This window comes from Hippoglossus stenolepis, chromosome 11, assembly GCF_022539355.2.
Source record: "Hippoglossus stenolepis isolate QCI-W04-F060 chromosome 11, HSTE1.2, whole genome shotgun sequence".
In the NCBI taxonomy this organism is placed as follows: Eukaryota; Metazoa; Chordata; class Actinopteri; order Pleuronectiformes; family Pleuronectidae; genus Hippoglossus; species Hippoglossus stenolepis.
In genome coordinates this window covers 6,043,492-6,065,134 of record NC_061493.1, presented here as the reverse complement: position 1 = coordinate 6,065,134, position 21,643 = coordinate 6,043,492, and the positions used below count along the sequence as shown (strand labels likewise).

General features: G+C 42.4%; 1 protein-coding gene across 2 annotated transcripts in view; it reads left to right on the top strand.

The window, feature by feature from the left end:
* Window positions 1–21,299, top strand: part of LOC118117832 — a 146,965-nt gene extending 125,666 nt beyond the window's left edge. The window contains exons 9-14 of one of the 2 annotated variants that reach the window (XM_035170429.2): window positions 2,936–3,057; window positions 6,751–6,868; window positions 11,231–11,551; window positions 14,375–14,582; window positions 16,620–17,100; window positions 19,132–21,299. In XM_035170429.2, coding sequence (XP_035026320.1) covers window positions 2,936–3,057; window positions 6,751–6,868; window positions 11,231–11,551; window positions 14,375–14,582; window positions 16,620–17,100; window positions 19,132–20,106 — 2,225 coding nt within the window. In that variant the 3' untranslated portion in view covers window positions 20,107–21,299. Of the gene's footprint in view, window positions 1–2,935; window positions 3,058–6,750; window positions 6,869–11,230; window positions 11,552–14,374; window positions 14,583–16,619; window positions 17,101–19,125 lie in introns of both variants that reach the window. The other variant, XM_047342121.1, reaches the window with a different exon arrangement.
* The last annotated feature ends 344 nt before the right edge of the window (window positions 21,300–21,643 follow it).

Below are 21,643 nucleotides of genomic sequence, written 5' to 3'. Positions count from 1 at the left end.
AGCAGCAAATCAAGGACAGGCTTTGCTTTACAGGCGCACTGTAATTGCAAAGGAGAGTAGTAAAGACCGTCAAGCAACGATACACAGTCATGGGTCCATTTAGAAGCTGTTATGGAGCTTTTCATCATGATCAGCGTAGATTGTTTTGTTAAGTTCTGTTTAGACTTTTGTGACCCTCTCAAGTAAAACCCTATAAGTCATGTGAATGATGTGGCTTTATAAGTGGACACCGGCAGCTGGGAGAAGGTGGCGACTCTGGCGAGCATATTCTACAGTGTCAGGATGAGAAATAAAACATTATTTATAGCATAATAATAACAGTAGTGCTACTTTATAATGTTGTTAATGTCTCCAAATCCCATGAAAAACAAAAACAGTGACTACTTACAGTGATAAGTACTTACTCGTGTTTGTCTAGCCTTGGTTTTTATCTCTGCCGTGTAAGGTGACTTTGAGTGCTCTGAAAGGTGCCTATAAATAAGATGTATTATTATTATTATTGTATATATATAACTTCTATGCATGGGGACATATACATTGCTTGGCACTGTTTTATTCCACCTGCTGATATTTTAATCTGTTTAGCATTTATTATTTATTTTGCCAATGGTAGCTGTTCACATACCAGTGTGCACACAGCAACAAACTTTTTTTGTGATCAATCATTTTTACTTTAGAACTGACAGAACATAACAAACGAAGAATAACAACAACAGTGCAGCACATAAAGCAGGAATTTTTGGTTCAAAGTAGCAATAATAACTGAAGATAAGAGGCAAATATTCTAATGCAAAATACAAATAACAGTGGCCTGAAAAGGAAAAAACGCAAATCCTCACAGTCCAACTATCTCCATTAATTTGCTGGCCTGCTCCAGGTCTGATATTACTGCATGGAGGAGTGTGGGAGGGGGGGAATCCCTTCTCTTAAGGTGGTCCTGACCATGCCTGTGCAGTGGCAGGCTGGGCCCGGTGAAAATGCACAGTTGTGCACTCAACTGGTAGGACGCCATCCCACATTCACTAACATTGTTCTTGAACTTGGACCTGCAGTATTAATTCCAAAGCCCATTGGTTCCTCAATATTTAGAAAGGCTAAATAAAATCTTTAAACTGCTGGGCACAGGTTTTTTGCTCTGGGACTGGATTCATATTCGTGTGGTGCTCTTGTGAGTGTTTACAGCAGTGGGACAGTTTATGTGAGACTGACTTTGACAGTGCAGCACCATGGGTCACTGGTGTGGTTTTGGACAACACTGGAGGTCACTTGCGTAGATATATTGTTATTTTCTTGGGTCTGTCGATCATGGAAACTATTAAATATCACCAGATCACCTATTTTTAAACTGCCCTTCAGCTTGGATCGTGATTGGTTGACAAGGAAGGTCTTGGTTGTGTATTCAGACGCCCAAAACAATTTGTGTTTAACCTTACCTGACAGACACTTCTTATGGCTCTGCAAATTATGGCTCTCTGAGGTGAAAGTGGAAGTTGTGCGATGTTTTTTCAGCATCTGACTTTGACAACAAAGGTCACAGTGCATCTTATTTCCCACCGTTAAACTAAAATCATAATCTTTTATTCACTTGAACTAAGCTCAACTCATCTCAAAGGTGATATGTATCTCTGACGGTGCGGACAAAGCCTCTTGCTGAGTTTGAATATCTGTTTCGTCAGGTGACAAACTAATATTTTGATGTTCTTCTCAGCCCTTAAAAAAGTCCAACTGATTGGTGTAGAAGTGAAAGTATTGTTGGAGAATGCTGTGCAGTGCCCCCCCCCTGTGCAATGCAGAGGAGTTGTTTTCTGTGCCAAGGCTCGCTCTGGACAGAGTTAATCTTTACGTGAAATCTACTCGGGGCTCCTCATGGCAGCAGTGTTTGCCGGGCTGTGGAGGCAGCGCAGTGAGTGCCTGTCTCCAATAATGAGCTCCATCTAATAAACAGACGTTGGAGGCTGTGTGGACACAAAGCACAGTAGGAGATCTGCCATGGCCACGGGCAGGTCAGCTCAACCAGTGGCATTACAGCAAGAGCTCATTTTCAGCTTTTCAGGGATGGGAATCAGCCGCTGTCATCCATGACAGTGTTACCGCTCTAGTTTTCTGAACGTGGTGTGTGTGTGTGTGTGTGTGTGTGTGTGTGTGTGTGTGTGTGTGTGTGTGTGTGTGTGTGTGTGTGTGTGTGTGTGTGTGTGTGTGTGTGTGTGTGTGTGTGTGTGTGTGTGTGTGTGTGTGTGTGTGTGTGTGTGTGTGTGCTGCAGAAAGTGTCACCCAGGCTGTGTTGCAGGGTTGCCTGCTCAGATAAATGAGTGAGGATGTGCTGGTGAGCCCGGATTGTGTCCTTCGCAGGAGTAACCCGAAAACATAATCGTGAATGTTCAGCTCAGACTATGTCTCCATGCGTTTCAAGAGTGCCTGTGAGAACTTCATGTTCAAGTGTGTCTATATCCAAGTGAATGGGGTGGGCTCTGCCAATCCATTTAAACTGCACCCTTGTGTAGCTGCATGCAGACTGACTGCACTCTGTATCCCTCCTCTGCAACTCTCTTTCTCAGAAACACTCACTCACTCACACACACACACACACACACTTGACTCTTGGCTAAGAATGTCCATGTTTGATGTGGAAAAGTTTGCCTGCTATAGAGGTGTCAGTTGTTCTCCAGCTGGGAGCCTTTGAGATGCAACACAGGCCAAATGAATCCAAATGTATGCCTGTATATTTTGCCAGTTGTGTGCTCGCTAATATGATCTGAGTGCTGTTGAAGCTTTTGAACAAAGGCTGAAATGCTGGATCTCACCTAAGAGGACAATTTAATGGAATTAATGGAGGGTAAAAACTTGCACACTGGTGGGTTTGTTGGGAGGTAGCTGTGCAGTGTGCATCTTTAATCTCTGTTGTTTTAGCATATTTCTCTCTGATGGGCCGTTTCAGACAATCCCAGCCAGGTGTCCAGAGTTCTGGTCGCAATAGAGACATTAGACCTGAATGACAACGCGCCGGAGCTGGACAGACAATACACGACAGCCATGTGTGACTCCTCCTCCATTGGGCAGGTCAGTATTATAACCTGTAACGTTTGTGTTTGATGTTGATGTTTACATGGACAGCAATGTTCTAACTAATTACCTTATTCTGAATAAGACGTTATTTCTATTATGATCTTGACATTAGTTGCAGATAGTAATTTTCCATCCATATTCCTGTTCACATGTTACAGAGCATAGTCTGATTATAAGTCATGTCAATATTCCACCCTCCTACTGGTTTACAATCAAACCCAGGGCAGATGTCGTCCAGCCTCTCGTCCAGACACTGTTACTGCTATGCACTTAACTCTGGTATCAGCATGCGAAACATACAAACATTACAACTTACACCTAGCACTGTGGCCAGGCTTTAATGCCTTGAACAGTCAGGCTCCTGCCTACATGTGCGATCTGCTAACCCCCTATGAGCCTGATCGTTGCCTGTGATCTTACTGCAGGACCCTTTACTAACTGTTAAAATCACAACGTGTCACTAAAGGTGACCAGGCTTTTGCTGTGTTTCCCCTCAGCCATGGATCTCCCTGCCTGGAGATCTTAAGCAGGCAAACTGAGAATCTTAAAGCTCCTCTTTAGACACACTTTTATTGTATGGCTTATTCTTGTTATGGTTGTAACAATTTTTTTGTATTTTATCTTGTTACATTCTATATTTTGGACTTTCTTACATGAATTATCTGGTTTATTATAAAGCACTTTGTACCTTTGTTTTGAAAGGTGCTATTTTAATAGATGTTTTATTATTATTATAAGAAGATCGAAACTGACTCATGTCTATTTCACAAAATTATGTGAAAACTCCAATAGGTCATTATAATGAGATTATTATTATAATGAGATTAACATGTATACATGTCAACATAATGTCTTAACTTGATTATTGCTTATTCTTAGTATGATCTTATTCTGGTTAAGATAATGAGAAAACACTGTTTACACGCCAGTGTCTTTTTCAGACTATTGTCTTAATCGGGTTAATATCAGAACATTGATGTATTTGTTTGCTTGAATAGTTGAAGAGATTTTAAACCCCTATGTGTAAGAAACAAATTTGGCATGAATCCAGGAAACAACATTTTGGTTTTGTCTTGGGGTGATAAGGAATGAGGTATTTTCAGTGCATGCTGGGAGTGCTTATTCTCTTGTGATTGGACAAGCAGATGTGCTGTCACATCTCAATAAAGGCGCCTACAACAAACTCTGACCCCCATTTTACTGCTGCATCTGCATCAACCAGGAGAACAAAGACTTAAAAGAGGAACAATGGAGGACAGACAAAGAAATCCAGGCTCTCATGAATATTTGGGTCGACGCGGCACAGGCAGCTGGAGTCAGTCATTAGAAACAAAAAGGTGCACCAAATGATTTTACTGCCTCTGGCAGGAATTGTGGTATCAACATGCAGCCAAACAGTGGTGAGAAAACAGTAGGAAGCTGAATAAAGATGAGAGGAAATCATATGATATGCAGTGCAGCAAACTGACAAATTATCAGGGGGTTTGATGTTTCGGACAACGTCTTGGGCCAGTGACCGACTTCAGCTGGCCCCAGTGGCTCCACCGTTTCAGTAACGTGAAAGAAAATCAATAATCCACAAGACATCTTTTATTATTGTCAGTCCAGCAAATGTTTTCTCCACACACCAAACAAACAGCACATTCTGAGATCTGTGACTCAGTCTATGCTGTAACATCCATGTTTATGAAATACAATGTGATGGCAATGAAAACATTAGTACCACAGCCTCACAAGGCTCTTAAAAGTTTAGTTTATTGGAGGCCTTGAGTTATGGGTTGTTAAATTCCTCAACTGGAAAAGTGCTGTATGGTTTTTTTTTTTCTTTCTTTGACCATTCATCTCCCCATGATGCATACAGGGTGGTGGGGGTGGCACTGGACGGGGTGACCAGCATGCATTGCCTCTTTTGACCATTGGATAAGGCATAAGTTGGGGTTGAAGTATGTTTTTAACCTTACAAGAAAGATCTTTGGACTGCAATGGATGACGTGTCTCCACTTCCTCCAGCATATCCAGTAATAAAGCTAAAATGTCCCAGATCCAAACGCTGCCATCTTGAGCAAAAGACCTCATTTGGAGCCAGAGTCCTTGAGTGATTGGAGTTGTGGTACTGAGGTCCCACCATTATTAATGCTTGACAAATCACAATTCAGCCTCAGCTGACATTACACCCCATTTTTATTGCATCAAATAACTGATTAAAAACAACCTTACCAGAGAAAATGGGCACTTGAACAAACATCAGTGTGATAAGAACTACCCTATGAAAACTGTATTTGACGTGTACTTTGACTTTTTAATTTGACCCATGTTCCTTTCACTGACTTACGTGCTTGAACAAATCATATAATTACAACAAGGCCAATCAGGAAACACATCGTTTGCCCTGCAAGGAATTAGATGAGAGGTTCTTACTATCAGTCCTGAAAAGTCCAATTCATTTACTTCAAATAGTGACTGCTCCCATAAAGAAGCCCCGCGTGCTTCAAAGTTGCCTCCATTCAAATAAGGAAGCCTGGTATTCAAAGCTGTGCCCATTCAAGTATGTGGAGAATATGAAGTGCAGTTGTACAAAGCTCCATGTATTCACATATGGCAGCGTGCAGCTACAGCTCGCCCATTCACAATGGAGGCAGGTGAATTTTCAATGGCCTGTTATCACGACGCAGCAGCTATTCACATTGTAATTAAACTCGAGCCTCCTCTCAGACGGCCTCCGTCCTTCGTGCTTTATTTGTGTTCATCGTGGTGTTCTTACTTGATCCTATCTCCGTTATAGAAATCCTTCACTCCATCTCTCCCTGGAAACCAGCCTTTGCTTTCTTTCTATCTGTTTTTTTTTTCTTCTCCATCTTCAGTATTCCACACTGGCTCCATCGCTATAATTTGGTGTCTTGGCCCATCTGTTGTTTTTGCTGGTGTTCTCATTGCTCCGCTTGTGTCTTTGTTGTTTTGCCACTAAATCTGTGATTCTATGGCAACGACGTTGATTTGTTTTTTTTCCCTGTGATGTTTGTGTTTGTGTATACTGCGAGTGTACGCAAGAGCGGGAGACAGTGCAAGAAAGAGCGATTATAATATCTCTTCAGCATGTTGGGGCTGGGTGCGCGTGTCTCCCTGTGACAAGTCGTTAGGAAGAATATGCATTTGAATGCTCGCACGAGGCAACTGATAGCATAATGTGACTGTACATAACAAATCTGCTCAAAGCTCGAGAGACACTGACTAACTAAAGGAGAATGCAGCACCCTTCATCCTCACTTTCAGTCTGGTAACCGGCACTCGAAAGCGTTTCTAAAAGGATGGCTTGTGTAATGATGACTGGAGTTTTTCATTAAAAACAAATTACCCATCAGCTTAGGCAGAGGGAGATTTTCTCTCAGATTAATTTAACTACGATTGCTACCCCAGACTTGTGCAGATGCTATTACTAAATTGAAAGCCACACTGTGTTTGTTAAAGGCGGCTCACGTCAGACACTTATTTATGTGGCGCACAGTTCACTTGTGCCTCTATGCTGATAGCTCATTTTGATTCCTGCTAATGGTTTGCAGCTAAAAGCACTCTCCGTGTAAGTGTTCTTATTTTTCTCTTGTCTCTGTGCTTCCCACACCTCCACCCGCACATGTATATCCGTCCTCCCCTCACCTAATCTCCTCTTCTCTCTCTATCTTCTCGTTTCAGGTGGTGCAGGTGTTGCGGGCGATTGATAGAGATGAGGGAGGGAATGACAGCACCGTGTATTTCAGCATCCCTCCGGAGTCCAGCACCGCTCTCAACTTCAGTGTCAGGGACAGTGGTGGTAGGCACTCAATCTTCCCCCCCTCTGTATTTCTCTTAATTCCCCTCTTTTTTTTTTTTTCTTCTTTCTATTTTTTGTTCCCTTGGCAGGCGCACACTGTTTTTTCCCTACTTTTTTAAGGCTCTTAATCCCGCAATTTCTTTCCGCCTTTCTCTTTCCATCTTCGTCTTTTCTACCATTCTGTCTTTCCTTTACCCTCCTCAGAAACCCTCTCCCTCTCTGTCCACCTCCCACCTTCCTTTTTTCTGTCTCTGCCTCTCTCTTCCACCATCCATCTCCCAACTCTGGTGGCTCCATTGTTTTGCTTTGTTATTCTCCTCTCTTTTGTTCGTCCCTCTTGTTTGCCTTCCCATATCCTTTACATCCATCTTCTCCTCCCAGCTACCACATATACTTACTGTTTGCACTGAAAAGCTTTTGAAGAAATCACTGCTGCTTCTTTTAATTCTCTTCAACCAAATTGAATTCAGCTACTTAGTATTTGTTCATGTGCTGTCTGTTTGTGGGCGACTTCCTGTGGCCCCTTTTCCCGCACAAATACACACATGTATTGTACACAGAGTGTAAGGAAAGCATTTATGTAAACAGTACAAACATGTAAACATCCCCCTTTCACACATGCTGAAGTTTTTAAAATTCAGATTATTATAATTCTAAGCATCAAATCCTTTGTGATAATAAAAAAATCCTTTGTGATAATAAAAAAATAAATAAACAACCACTCCAACACATATACTGAGCTAAAATCAGATCACAAATATATTGTATTTCACATCATATTCACCTTTTTTTGCACACAAAAACTAAATATTTGGACTAAAAGTATATTTTGCAGTTTTACATCCCCTGTTGAGTTTTCTTGTCAACTAGCACAGTAATGTTTGCAGTGTTTTATACTAAAAGGCTGTGTGTGTGTGTGTGTGTGTGTGTGTGTGTGTGTGTGTGTGTGTGTGTGTGTGTGCGCGCGCATGCTTGAAGACAATACATATTCTGAATAAAACATAAAACCTTGACAACAGTTTGTTGAGACCTCTAACCTGAATGTAGAGTAGGTCCCTGATTAAATCAGCTAAAAATGTTTATTTCTCTTGTTTGCTGTTGTGTTGCTTCATTTTATGGCAAATTAGAACCTACAACAACTGTCACTTCATGGAGGAGGGTGACACCGGGGGTGCTTTGCAGCTCTATAAAACATGTACATGTCAGGTTGTAATGCAAAATCAAAACATTGATTTGCATTACAAGAATAATAAATAAAAGGCACATAACTTCATAGGATATTTTTAATGTGTGTAGTTATACACACTTTGATCATGTATCTTCTCTAAACCTTATTTCACACTATAACATTTTCCTGTCACCGATGGGTTTTGTAAGTTGCCGACAAAAGCCCCCGAACATCACAGTCACCAATCATTATGTGTCAACTCTTCAAAGACACGATTAGAGGTTTGCCACACGGCCCCGACAATTCCAGCCAATTTAAAGGAGAGGAAGGGCTGAAGGTGGTAAAGGTTCATGTGGGGGTGAGGTGCCCGCTGATTTTTTCCACTGCACATGTCTGTAATTGGGGAAATCAAGCAATAACCATGCCTGTGGGACAGGGTTACAAACATCGGGGCAGCTTACATTTACTGAAGAGTTTTTCTGTGTCATTCTGAGCAGGATGATAGAGAAGAGCAGGAGGATCAGCCGGGTTCACCGTGTCTTTTCACGATTACATGTGGGGACCAGTCAGAGTTTCTCCCTGACACCAGTCGGTAGTGTAGCATGAACGACTGCAAGACTCCTGATCACAAGACTTGTAGTGTGTAGTGTAGCAATCAGATGACTGAAAGTCTTGTAGTTTGAACTTGTAGTCTTAATATTTGAACTGGCGGACTTCATGTGTCATGTTATCTAGAGACGTCAGTGTTCCATATAATATACTGAGCTGTATTGATATACATATATTTATTGGACCCCTGTGGATCAAACTCTAAATACAATGTGATGTACATACAGTATTGCTACTTCATTAAGTAGATATGGTGAACAGAGAGGTTGCTTATCTTCACATCCAGCAGACACGGGGCAACATTCAGTTGAAAAAGTTTGGTTTCTGGCCACTTTATTGAGCCCAATATTAACTCTCAGTTTTAGATTTATTTTAGTTTCGACCGACCCCTGAGGGAAATATCTGCTAAACACTCTACTTTGTTTGCCAGCTAATTGCCAATTTTGTCTGCTTGCCATTTGGTGCTCTGCCTACTCTGCACAACTCACAGTAGGTTTAAACCATTCGTTAAAAGCAGTGATAGTGAACATAAAGAGTAAAAGAGAGTGAGAATAAAAGATGTGAATAAAAGGGCTCTTAATGCGAAACAATGATCTTAAAGACGATCAATACTTTGTAGAGCTGAGGGGAATATTGATTCATCCATCTCTGAAAAAACTGTCTTATTTCTAAATGATGAAAATGCTTCTCTGGTCACCAGGAACTGTCCGCTGTAAATATTTGTCTAGCTGTCACATTCAACAGCACTATCCACCTTCTGTTGTGGGCGGCTGATGATCTGAGTGCTCTTTTGGCTTTCGTAGGCATCCCACTGGTGACCAGCCCATTAATCGTTCCTAAACTTGACAAAAGCCTGAGGAGTGAACTTGCTCTGCTGGATCAGGGATCAGGGGGATAAAGTCAGTGACAGGACAAATCAAAGGCCTGTTTGATGTGTCATCCAGCACCAGAGCTCAGACAGAGAACACGTTCTGATCTCATGTGGACGACTTGTCTGACAAAAGCTCACTCAGAACAATTTGATCTGTATTTAAATTGCAGGAGATTTGCTTTGATAACTGAGCCACATTCTTACAAATGGGCTGATTGAATATTGTCCACATTATTTTCTGTCTACGCCTCAATCCATGATACAATGGCCTTCTTTTTCTGTGGCCTTGCACAGAAATGTCCCATACACACACTCCCTGGTTTAGGGACAAAAGTAAGAGGAGTCAGACCAACAGAGACCAGAGATTAGTCGTTTTCTTTCTCTGCTCTCACTGAGTCCCTCGATGTCGAAAAATTGCGGCATCTTTAAAAAAACTAACTTGAAAGATGTGTGGGCTTAATATGTTCAGTTGTAGAAAAAAATACAAACATGGTGGTGTGGCTGCTTCTGCTGTACCACCCCCTCTTCTTCTGTATAGGCTTAATTAGCACTGTCACTCAGGACAGGAGTCAGGTGTAAGCAGACATTTTTATGTTTGAAGTATATCAGACTTTATGTTTTCAGATTTTCTTGCCAACCAGGAGTTATAAATCATGAAGTCTAGCTGCAGGAGAGAGGAGGAGGATTCTATTTGGCCTAATTGAGACTCTCTTCTGCAGTTTCATCCTATTTGTTCAAATTATTGTCACTGTTATTCCGGACTGAGACACTCTAGCTCCAGTGGTGATATAAGTTCACAAATGAAATTACACAAGGCATGTGTGTTCTTCGTGGTCGAGGGAAGTGCAGTGTCGATATTTGAGTGATTTGGACACAAAATATGTTTAATATTAATACGATTTTAATAAACAGGCAACCAGCGCTCTGTAGCATTCAGTGGGGGGGTTGTGTGCCTTGAATCTTCTTCCACGTCTTTGGATAAACTACAGCAACGAGCAGCCTTCCGCCAATAATATCTGACCGTCCTGATCATTTCGATAATTCGTTTTTTATTTCACCATATCTGTTGACACTCTCCATCAAGACAGCACTTCCTCTTTAGGAAGTTCTCTTTCGTCTTCATTTTTTTATTGCAGTAATGCTTTATAATGAGCTGCGTAACAAAGCTTTTACTTTTAAAAGTTGTAAATTTGGATCTGAAGATCATGTTGATTGCTTAACCGACCTTTGAAATAGCCCACATGAAATGTATGAAAACTAAGAGCAGTTAAGTAAATCATGTGTGTAAATCAACACACATGAACAGGAATAAAGAAAACTCAGTTTAATTTTAAAACATTTATTGCAGATAAATCAGGTAGGATGAACACAAAGTTTTCTAACTTAACCCATCACCATAGACTGTTTATAAAAAGCTCTGCACACAATCATCCAGCACATGAACTGTAAAGAGTGACATTATATTGTCTATTCTGAAGTAGCTGCAGAGCATCAACACAGACCAGGCAAACCTGGCCCGCCTCCTTCCTTTGTAGTGTAAACCAATCACCCACTGATTGGAATCACACATTTTCCCAAACATGAGCACGGTAATTTCGGGGCATTATTTCCAAATTGTATCATCCTGCGTCCATTCAGCACAGAAAATAAGTAAAATTGCAGCATGCAGTTAACAACAGATTAGTTATCTTCCTCCCTCTCTTCCTTCCTTCAGGCACCACAGCCAGCCTGGTGCTCCTCTCCCAGCTTCAGCCGCTGTCCCGCTCCCAGTCCTCCACCCTGACGCTCTTTGTGCCCCTGGTGCTGAGGGACGGCACGTCGGGTCTCACCAGCACCAGCACGGTCACCGTGTCCGTCTGCCCCTGCCTGAGAGGAGGATCTCGGGCTGGGGAGAAGGAGAAGAACAAACTGGTCGAGGGCGAGTGGGACTGGGAAAGAGAGGCGGTGTGTCTCCCCCAGCAGTCCACGCTGCCTTCCCCTGGCCTCAGTACTGCCGCCCTGCTGGCGATCCTGGCTTGTGTTGCTACACTACTGGGTAAATACTTTGACACAGTGATGAAATCGGGGATTATCATAACACATTAACAACAGTGAAAACGTAATAAAAAGTGTTGTCCCTTGAAAGACCCTTACATCATGTTTTTACTACGACACTTAGCATTGTGTATAGTATCCAGTAAAGTCATTCCATTAAGATTTACTGCCTGTAAAGGAGTTTAATGCTAATCTATAAATAAAAAGATCAGTAAATAGTGTTTAGGGCAGTTTATCCTCCACTACACCCCTGGAGGCTTAATCTGCATAGGAAAATAATGGAAGCAGCAGCGTAAATATTTCTCTTAGTCACAGCTGCTCAGTAGCGAGGTTTACTTTTCCTCCCAATTCTGGTCCAGTTATCTCCTCTGGCAAGGTCAGCATTAATCACTACTGAAACAACAATTGTGAGTGATTATCCGGGCCCTCTGGTTTTTGATAGCGGCATAATAAAATGTCACAGCCACCTCTGCAGAAACTCTCAAATGCTCAATTGGATAATGTCTAGGTGCTGAGACGGCTTTGGCTCGTGGCCAGCGTCATTGTCATTTCTATTCAGTCTGTTGGATCACTACTCATGCCTTATAGATGGGGAGCATTATCATTCTGCAGGAGACCAGCTCAATCAAGAAGGAAAAGCAACATGGCGTGAAGGTGATCACGCTGAGTAGCTTTTGGTGGAGTCTCGAATTTAGTCCTCTAAGTGAAAAGGGCATAAACTATTCCAGGAAACACATAAAACTTTTTAACAGCCGCCTCAATTTGTAGCTTCAAAAGTCGGCTCGATTTTTCTTCCAGTTTCTCTTATCTATATGAGGCCCGTGCTAATCCCAAACAGAATACTTGGGCCTTTTGCAAAAAGCCAAATGTTCCAACAGAAGCTCTGACAGTAGCTCCATCAGGATGCCATCTGGTTATTAAAAAGCCGTTTGGCGTATACATAAGGTTGGATTTGGATCATTTGCATTTCACGCCTTGTGAGGGAAGACTTAAATACACATAATGACATGTAGGTGAACCCTCAAATTGTTTAGAAAGATTAGAGATTTCCCACTGATTTTTAGGGATCATTGGATTAGTTCCATAGGAAATCAAATAATGCAACCTCCGACAAAAGACTGTAGATGGATTTACAGCAATAGCTTAACCACCTACTGTAAATCCATAGAGACAGACACAAGCACATACAGATGCACGGTATATGCACATGTTGAGAAAAAGGCAAGTAGATTCCAATTGGAGCCAGTATATGTGGATGTTTGTTTAAACCCCGCCTCCAAACAATGATTATCCAGACATAGCTTAACATGCGTGAGAAGGCGCCAGTGGTGGAGGAAGAACACAAATATATATTCAAGTAAAAGTACAAATAAAGAGACAGAAATATACACAAGTAAAAGTAGAAGTACTACATGAACTTCAATAAAAGTAATTGTGTACGTATGAAAAATACAGGTATGTACAGATATTTACTGATATATGTACTACTAAAGGGCAGTAAAGAAGTAAATGTACTAAGTTCCCTCCCAACACTAGGCACAGCAGGTCTGTGAGGGTTTGCTTTTCTCCACACGCTGAAACACTTTGCATTGAGCTCAAATTTGAGCTTTACTCTGGAATCTTTGTTGTTTGGAGGCTGGTGTTTAAAACCAAAAACAAGAGAAAGGGCTTCAGAAAGGAATAATACAGAGTGTTTATCTGCTCTGACATCAGTTGGAAACACGAGCGCGGATGTTTAACAAGCTTAGATCTGCATTCATAACCTAGAGTTGCTTCCAAAGTCAGAAAGAAACTTGGCATGGTCAATTATCCTTGGATCTGTTTTTATTTATCGACTCTGACTGAGCTCAAGGTACATTTTTGATCAAGTGATTTAAAAAACAATATATGTACATAACATTAGCTCAGGCTACTGACAGGTCCGTCAGGTTGGACTCTACATGAATGAATATTAACTGTTTAAATTTGCTTTCAGACACTGAATTGAGCTGTATGTGAAAACGCAAATGACTGAGTGAGAGGCTCAGGACAATGTTCGAATGAGCTCATGTGAGAACACAGCAGGAGATCCTCCGGGGATGTACTGTGAGGGAGTGGCCATGTTGATGACGTTTCTAACACATGACGGACACAAAACTGAAAAAAACCCCAAAAGAATACAAATATCTCAGGATGAAAAAGCATTGCCACACTCATGGAGGACGAAGATGTAACAAGAGTCATCCTGTGCTATACCCCGTGTCTGAAATCTAACCCGGAGAATCTCCTGCTGCTTGTTCATGTCTGGAAATGGCCTCGGAGTGAAATATTTCCCCCGTTTTATCTATGCGCTGAATCTTTGTTGAGTTTATTCATTTTAAATACTGCATAGCAAACCAAATGCATCTTTTCAGGTAGATTTTGATCCCATTTAGTCTTGTCAGACATCTGTTGAAGAGCTACCACAGCCGGGCTCTTTGTCCACAGCCCTGGGTCAAATGCAGCTCTCTGCTCTGGGAATACGGAATCATGGGAGAATAAAACGTCCATTTGCCTGGCTGGAGCTCAAAGTCAATTACAGAGTGGAGGCATGCAGCCTGCTGATATGATACACCAGCCCTCTGACCCACGGCCTCTTCTGTATTCGTTTTGTCTCTGTGCGTCTCACCTCTTTGTCTGTCTGATTCCTTTTCCCCTCCCCTTTCTCTCTCTCTCATTTTCCTCCTTCCCCTTTATTTCCCCTGTGACTTGTGCTCCCCCCATCACCTTCTTGTTCATCATTCTTTTTTATTCTTCCAATTTCTCTCCCATGCCTCAATATCCTATATTCCACCCCCTTCTGCAGCGGTGAGCGCCCTGTCATTGTCACTGCGCCGTCAGAAGCGTGACTCCCTGTCACCGCTGGAGGAGGACGACGTTCGGGAGAACATCATAACATATGACGACGAGGGCGGGGGAGAGGCCGACACGGCTGCTTTTGACATTGCGGCGCTGCAGAGTGCGCCGCACACCTCGCGCTCGCATGGCTATCGCACTCTAGACAGCAGGAACGTGTAAGTAGCGGCGGGAGCGTGTGGGGAGTTTGTTTATATGTGCTGATACATATATACAACAGTTAAATAACATCATAGTCTGCCTCTTATCACAGGAAGGAAACAAAATTAACCATTCAAAGTAAAAGCTTTCATCCCTGTCCAGCACTTAATTGATCCATTTAAGTAAGCGATTGGGCCTAAACTCCGAGGTCATAATCAGTCGCCGATGAACACGCTGAGACAGAAGGCTATCAGGCCTGGCAGTCCTGGGAGACCACTTTGTTGTGCTCTTTTTGTTAAAGCTTGTTTATGTTCTGCCACATCAGAGAGCCGTTTGCACCCACTTTGATGTTTCTGTGAAACATTGTTATTGCCTTTGGACTAATAATTAGCTCCGATGAATTCATGGAAGCCATATAGAGCGGCCATAAACAAGTACAAAGCCAGCCTTCAGTTTATCGAAAATTGCCTCACCCGGTTTATGGAGGTGGTCACAACAACATGAGAAACCGTCCGAATCTAATGCAATCCAATGAAATATCCCTGCAATAAATACTACTACCTTTGTGAACCTTTGAATATTTCATTTCTGGTGACACTGTGTCACAGAGGAGACAATAGTTAAACTTCAGGGTAACTTTGAAGCTGTACTTTGTGGTGCTGGTGTGATCTTACGGAGACACATAAAGTTGTGTTTGCTTGTCATGAGGAGGAGCAGCAGTGGTTTACAATCCTCTGTCTGAGAAAGTAACCCTGAAGTTGCTGTCAGGCTTTTCTTGGTTTGGATTTGGAGACTAGAAAGTTTCAACAGTCCAGCTGCATTACAACAGTTTGTAATTTCATCCGCAATCTACAGAGCTAAAAGCCTGGATAGCTCAGCCTTCACTGCATCGGTTTCTAACATTTTGATTATGCTTCTGCCATGTTGTTTTTAGATGGTTTTCCAGTTGTCCATCTGTCCCACTTATTAATGAGATATCTCAGTAAGGCCTTGAGGGACATATAACATAATGTTGCTTTTGTTAATGCACAAATTTAGCAAAGAGAATCCTTTCAGATTGCGTACATATATATATATTGAACCAGAGAAATCCCCAATTTTATTCAAGGTTATGTTTTGGTCACCTTTTTTCATGACTGTTTTACCCGTGGCTTTGCCCGTCTCTGCTCTAACTTCAGGGGCAAATTACGCATTATGAAGGAAAAACACACTTCTAGCCAGTTGGTTGTTTTGTCCTTCCACTCCCACTTTGTTGTGGTCACTCGTAATGGATCACAATGATTCATTGCTGTTTGCTGCTTGTCTTGTCACGAAACACACAGGGGACCCAAATGACCCAAGAGGATTACGGGAAGAGAATTGATGGGGAAGACAACAACCCCCATGATCCCATTTGCTTCATGATGTCATCAAACTACGTCTTTTGTCTTTTCTTTGATTAGGACACCCCTAGTGCCCAAAGTTACGGATTTCAATAGACTCCATGAGATTGGATGCAAACGTTCACCTGGACTCAAGGTTTAATGATGATAATATACACTTAAAAAACTTAAAATTCAATGTCATAAAAGTCTGTACTACATGTACTGCTTGAATCTGGACACACGTGGATCTAAAGTGCAATTTGACCGGTTGATGGAGGCATACAATCACAAGGTGGTGATTGTAGTGTTTTATATTATTACATTACATTACATATCATTTAGCTGACGCTTTTATACAAAGCGACTTACAATAATATTGTGTCTGCAAATGTCTCTAAACTTGATAGTTGGTAAAGTGAAAACTAAATCACTGGATGGGCCCTTGTATGTTAGCCTGTCCATCTAAGTCAAAAATAACAGGAAGACAGTACAATATGGATTTCATACTTTACAGAGCATCAACGCCTCTAAGCATGGTCTCAGAAATCAGAAAACACTTGTTCACGGTTTCCATTCTGATCAACACCTGAGGCATTTATTTCCCCTCTTATGTCAGATACAGTAAAACAATGTTACAAAAATAAACCACTTACTAAAGTTAAATGGAGAATGTTGTCTTGTCTCTTTCAGACGTTACACACATCGTACCCAAGACAAAGCTCGCACCTACAGCTGGGCTCAGAATCCGGGTGTGGATCACAACTACACAGGACCAGTAGGACCCCTCTATGGTCGCCTCTGTTACAGCAGCCACACTTTACCTGTTCTCCGGCGCACGCCAGGCGGCACATTTGAACCAGGCCTGGCAGAGCTGGGATACCGCTTTCCTGGTGGCCAGCCAGACCACTCCCTGGTCATCCAGAACCAGGGGGCCATGGTGGGGGCGATGGAGTCTGGGGCAGTTTACATTACCCCCACGGACGGAAGCCGAATGGGGAGTTGCGCGGGAAGCCGTGAAGGGACCGCACCCCAGAGTGCAGTGAGCACGTCCGACGGAGGAACGCCAAGGACCAGTGACAGCCGTGACAGAGGGGGAGGGACAAGAACTGCAAGCAACTGCACGGAGGGGAGCAACGAGGAGAAAACGATCCACAGTCAAGACGGCGACTGGGTAAGGATTATAGAGACCCACTGAAGGGAGAGTTTTGGCATTGCACACAGCAAAAACATTTTTTTAGTCTGGTTCCATTCTCCTCAGCAGTTGTGTGGTAGCACCATCTTAATTTTCTGCCAGGTTTTGTTCCCAAATATGTTACATCAATGACAAGCATCCAATGGCATTTTGGTATTGCTAGCAATAATAATAACAACAAGAAGTATATTATTATATAGTATTTAAAATCTAAGACAGCAAATGATACAATACAGCACATTACATTACATCCTTTTAAATTAATGACAAAGGAAAAGGATAAAAGTGACCCTAGTGGGTAACAGTTATCCTGGTGCCAATAGAGCATAATAGTGACCAGCCACTGTCAGAGCTCTTGTTTTATGGAAGTAAAATTTACCATTAATTTTCTCCATTGATGTTTCAGGAGAGAGTTTTAAGTCTGGAACCAGGTCAACCAGCTACGATGGGAATCATGACCATTAAATATTTGATTCAGAGCAAAAAAATGTTGAAAAAGGCAAAGGTAGAAGACTAATTATTTAAGAGTAAAGGAACCACACACCCTATAAACCATTGTGAATGATCCCTTAATGACTTCCAGTGTTTCTACTTGATTTTAACCTTGTCGTAGTGATTTTCTCTTTTCGTGGTTGCTCTGTGGTAAACGTAACGTAGCACTGAACCAGCCGACAGTAGCAGGCGGGACTTTCGCGGTTGTGGTAAACATTTCCACGGTAACAGTGAGCTCTACTAATTGGAGACGTTGCTATTACACCTGAGGATTGTGGGTAGAGTAGTACGTTTTTTTCTTAAAACGCATTTGATATCATACAGACTCATGACTTCTAGAGGAGCATATAAAAATGTCGACCAAGTCTACCTTGGATGGTTAAAAATATTATGACTCATAATGAAAATCTCTTTTCAGAAGAAGAATTGGATTTGTACTTCTGGAACCACATTGTTGAGCTCTATTTCACTGTGGAGAAAAATACAGGTTGACTTTTGGATTTTGTGCATTGATTGAAAGGGTGTAATTCTGCGCTGTCAGTTTCAGGAGCTTTTAGAAAGATAATGGGAAATTTAATCTAGTCATTATTCACATTGCTATGTACTCTTAGTGTGTAGTTAGCTTGGGGGGAAATACTCAAGTTAATGATCTCCATCCTTCACTCTACACTGTGCAAATAATGCATACTACACATTAGGTGTAACACTGGCATTGAACTGATTCTGTACTCCAATGCATGGATGGATGGACAGCTAAATATTTCCGGATGGAGAAAAAGTGATAGATGTTCCATTTAATAATGAATTGAATAAATGACTTTATTATTAATAGATGATTGCACTGGAAACGCATTAAAGTTAAATGAATGAGTTAATTATTCAATAAAATAAGCAACCCAGTAAGTAAGATAGTAATTAAGCAAATATACAAAATTATAATATTACTTTTGCATTCAACCTGGTGCTCTATATTATTGCAGTGATTGCAACAGCATTATATTTTTAATCAGGCAGCAGAAATGTCCAGGATGCTGATTCAGACTTATCAGCACATTTTTTTCCTGCTGTTAACGATCTTTTCTGTTTTCTTTTATTTATTAGGCCATAGCAAGGCTATCTGGCCCTTTCTTTATTTAATTTTCAAATATTTTATCTCTCAATCACTTCCCCCTCCATCTCCCTCTCACAGTGCAGTGTTAGCTCATTCTAGAGCTCAATTAATATCTATGGCTTCTTCCAACGCTGCTTTTTTTCCAATCTGTTCTGCTCATTGTCTGCCTCTCCCTCCTTCCTCTCATCCTCTATCACCACCATCTCCTGCTTTTTGTCCATTCTGCCACAATCACATTCCCTTCATCTTTCTGTTTTTTGATGCCTTTTATTAAATTATCCCTATTGCTTGGGAACATTTTTTTCATTTTCATTTTGTTTTACTGTAACCAAACCTAACGGCACCACACCCACCCACGGCCCCAAACTGAAACCACTCATGCTCGCCTACGTTCCCTCCAGGTGCAGTCGGAGACGTTTCCCAGGGAGCATAATCTCGTCATGACCCGATCTGGCTCCGTGGTTGGCCAGGGTCACGGGGTGGGAGGCTGGATGAGCGACTCGGCTACACTCCCCCTGGCAGGACGCAGGGCTTCCCGTGCCGGCTTGTCCCCAAAACGCACAAGCTCTGGCCATGCTGAGTCTGACTCCAGCGGAGGAGGAGGAGGTGGTGGAGGAGGAGGAAGCGGAGATGGACAACAGCAACCTTTCAATGGACGCAACTATGCCACTGTGCTGCAGGGGGAGATGTCTGGACAGAGGGACTACCCTGGCACCTTGGGGAGGGGAGGCCTGGAGATGGGAAGCAACTTTGTGGTGGGAAGGCCAGACAGGGAGGGTGGAGGGATATCACTGGCCGGGACTCCACCTGTCTACCAGGAAGCACCTGGCTTTATAAGGGACTGGCGTGATCGGATGGGTCTGGGAGGGTACGTTTTGGGCAGAAGGGATATAACCCCACAGCTTTTGCCCTTTCCAGGGCATCCTCGAGGAGCGTATAGTGGTGTGATGGGCTTTGGGGGCGGTTGGGTTCCAGGGATGGAGGCAGTAAGAGATGCTCCAGGGCCCGGGGGTCCCTCCTTGGCACTGAGGGTGGGTGAGTTCCTACGACTGCGCCTTGCCCAGGTCACCTTTGACCCCTCACAGCCACCGTATGACTCGGTGCAGGTGTACGGCCTGGAGGGGACAGGGTCCAGGGCTGGATCCCTCAGCTCACTGGAGAGCGAGGGGGAGAAGGATGCAGAAAAGGAGGATTGGGGAGCGGGGCTGGATGAGTGGGGTCCCCAGTTCGAGAATTTAGCCCAGCTCTTCAAAGTAAGAGAAAAAGAGAAGGAAGAGAAAGTTGAAGAGTGTGTCAAGAAGGAGAATGAAATGAAAGAGGAGCCTGAGAAGAAAGAGAAAAAAGATAGAGGAGAGCAGGCTAGAGAGGAAGGGAAAGACTGAGGGGATGATAAAAATGAAACAAATAGGGCAAAGGGGGTAAGAGAGGAAGGGAGGGAATAGGAGGATGATGAAAAGGCAACCGGCGCTAGAATAATGTGAAGAGAAGTTAAAGGGGAGAAAGATGAAGAGGCAAAGAAATAAAAAGAGACGGAGAAAAATGAGCCTAGGGAGGATCGAGAATGCGAGGGCAGGGAGGGAGTGATTGATGTAATTTAAAGCAATAAGTGTTGAAACGTTGATATGGTTGAGCACAGATACTGAGACAATGCAGAGGCTGCTTGTGCTCGGGGCAGCAACAATTTGTTAAACGCTTCGGACAAAGAAAAACAACCCAAACATCCAGGACTCAATTTAATTCAACTCTCACGTATGGAATGAGAAACAGCCGGAAACATGGAGGAGACCGTTTCTCGTTGAACGCATGTACGTGTGTTGGTGTGCATGTGTGTAAGGAAAATCTGTGAAGGGATATAGACGTGTGAGCAAAAGTGGATAAATGCACTTGTATGCATGAGTGTATGTGTGTAATTTGAAGATGTTTAACAAAGACAGAGGAAGAGTGGCAGGGACAACTCCTCACGTCCAGAGACTATTTAACTACTGAGACTTACAATACCTATAAGCTGCAACATACGTTTTTTGGGACAACGTGCAAAGAGTAAACATTTAACGAGGAAGTTTAGTAACTAGAACAACACACAGTGGATAAACTATATATATATTTGAATAAAATGAATGGAATAAGAGAGCAGGATGTATAGAGATGGAAACGGATGGGGCAAGTGAGAGACGATTGTACAGAAACAGTTACTTTTTATTCCATCTGCGGTGGCAGAAAATTGAATTATTCAGCTCACTATTTCATTCCAAATGAAAATGATGAATCATTTAAATCCTGCAAAAGATTCTCCCTCCTCTCAGCCCACGAGGAAAACAGACATTGTGAGAAATTGGAATGATTTAGGGATGTGAACCCCCCCACCCCCCTGCGCGCCCCCACCACACCACACTCCTCTCACACAGTTTACTTTCCGTATCTATACAAAGACTCACATACAAACACAGACACATTTATAAATATAAGGCTTTGATTGTACGACAGTAAATTATAAAAGCATCCACATATATGGAGTAATGAGGACTCCATTATTCTTTATGGAAGGAGTAGACCCCCACCCCACCCCACCCCACCCCCCACATCGTAGTCCTCAAAAGTATGCATGAGTTATGAAAACACCCAAAAAAACGGCAGTCTCGCCTCATGTTTTGAACACTCATTCTGCCTAAAATGAAAAGTTCCACACGTTTGTAATGAAATTATAGGGGGAGCGACGCCGCAGTGACATCCCATGATAGGCTTCTTTTTTCTCGTTAAAGGTCAGGATGCAAATGAGCTGGAGTTTGCAGCTAGAAAGCACTTTTTATACTGTGTGATGTTCAGTAATAGATCATGAATCATGTCAAAGATTACAGTTGTTTTATAAGATGTCAGTTCAACAAGAAAAAAAACATACGATGTTTGACTGTGTGTAAAAAC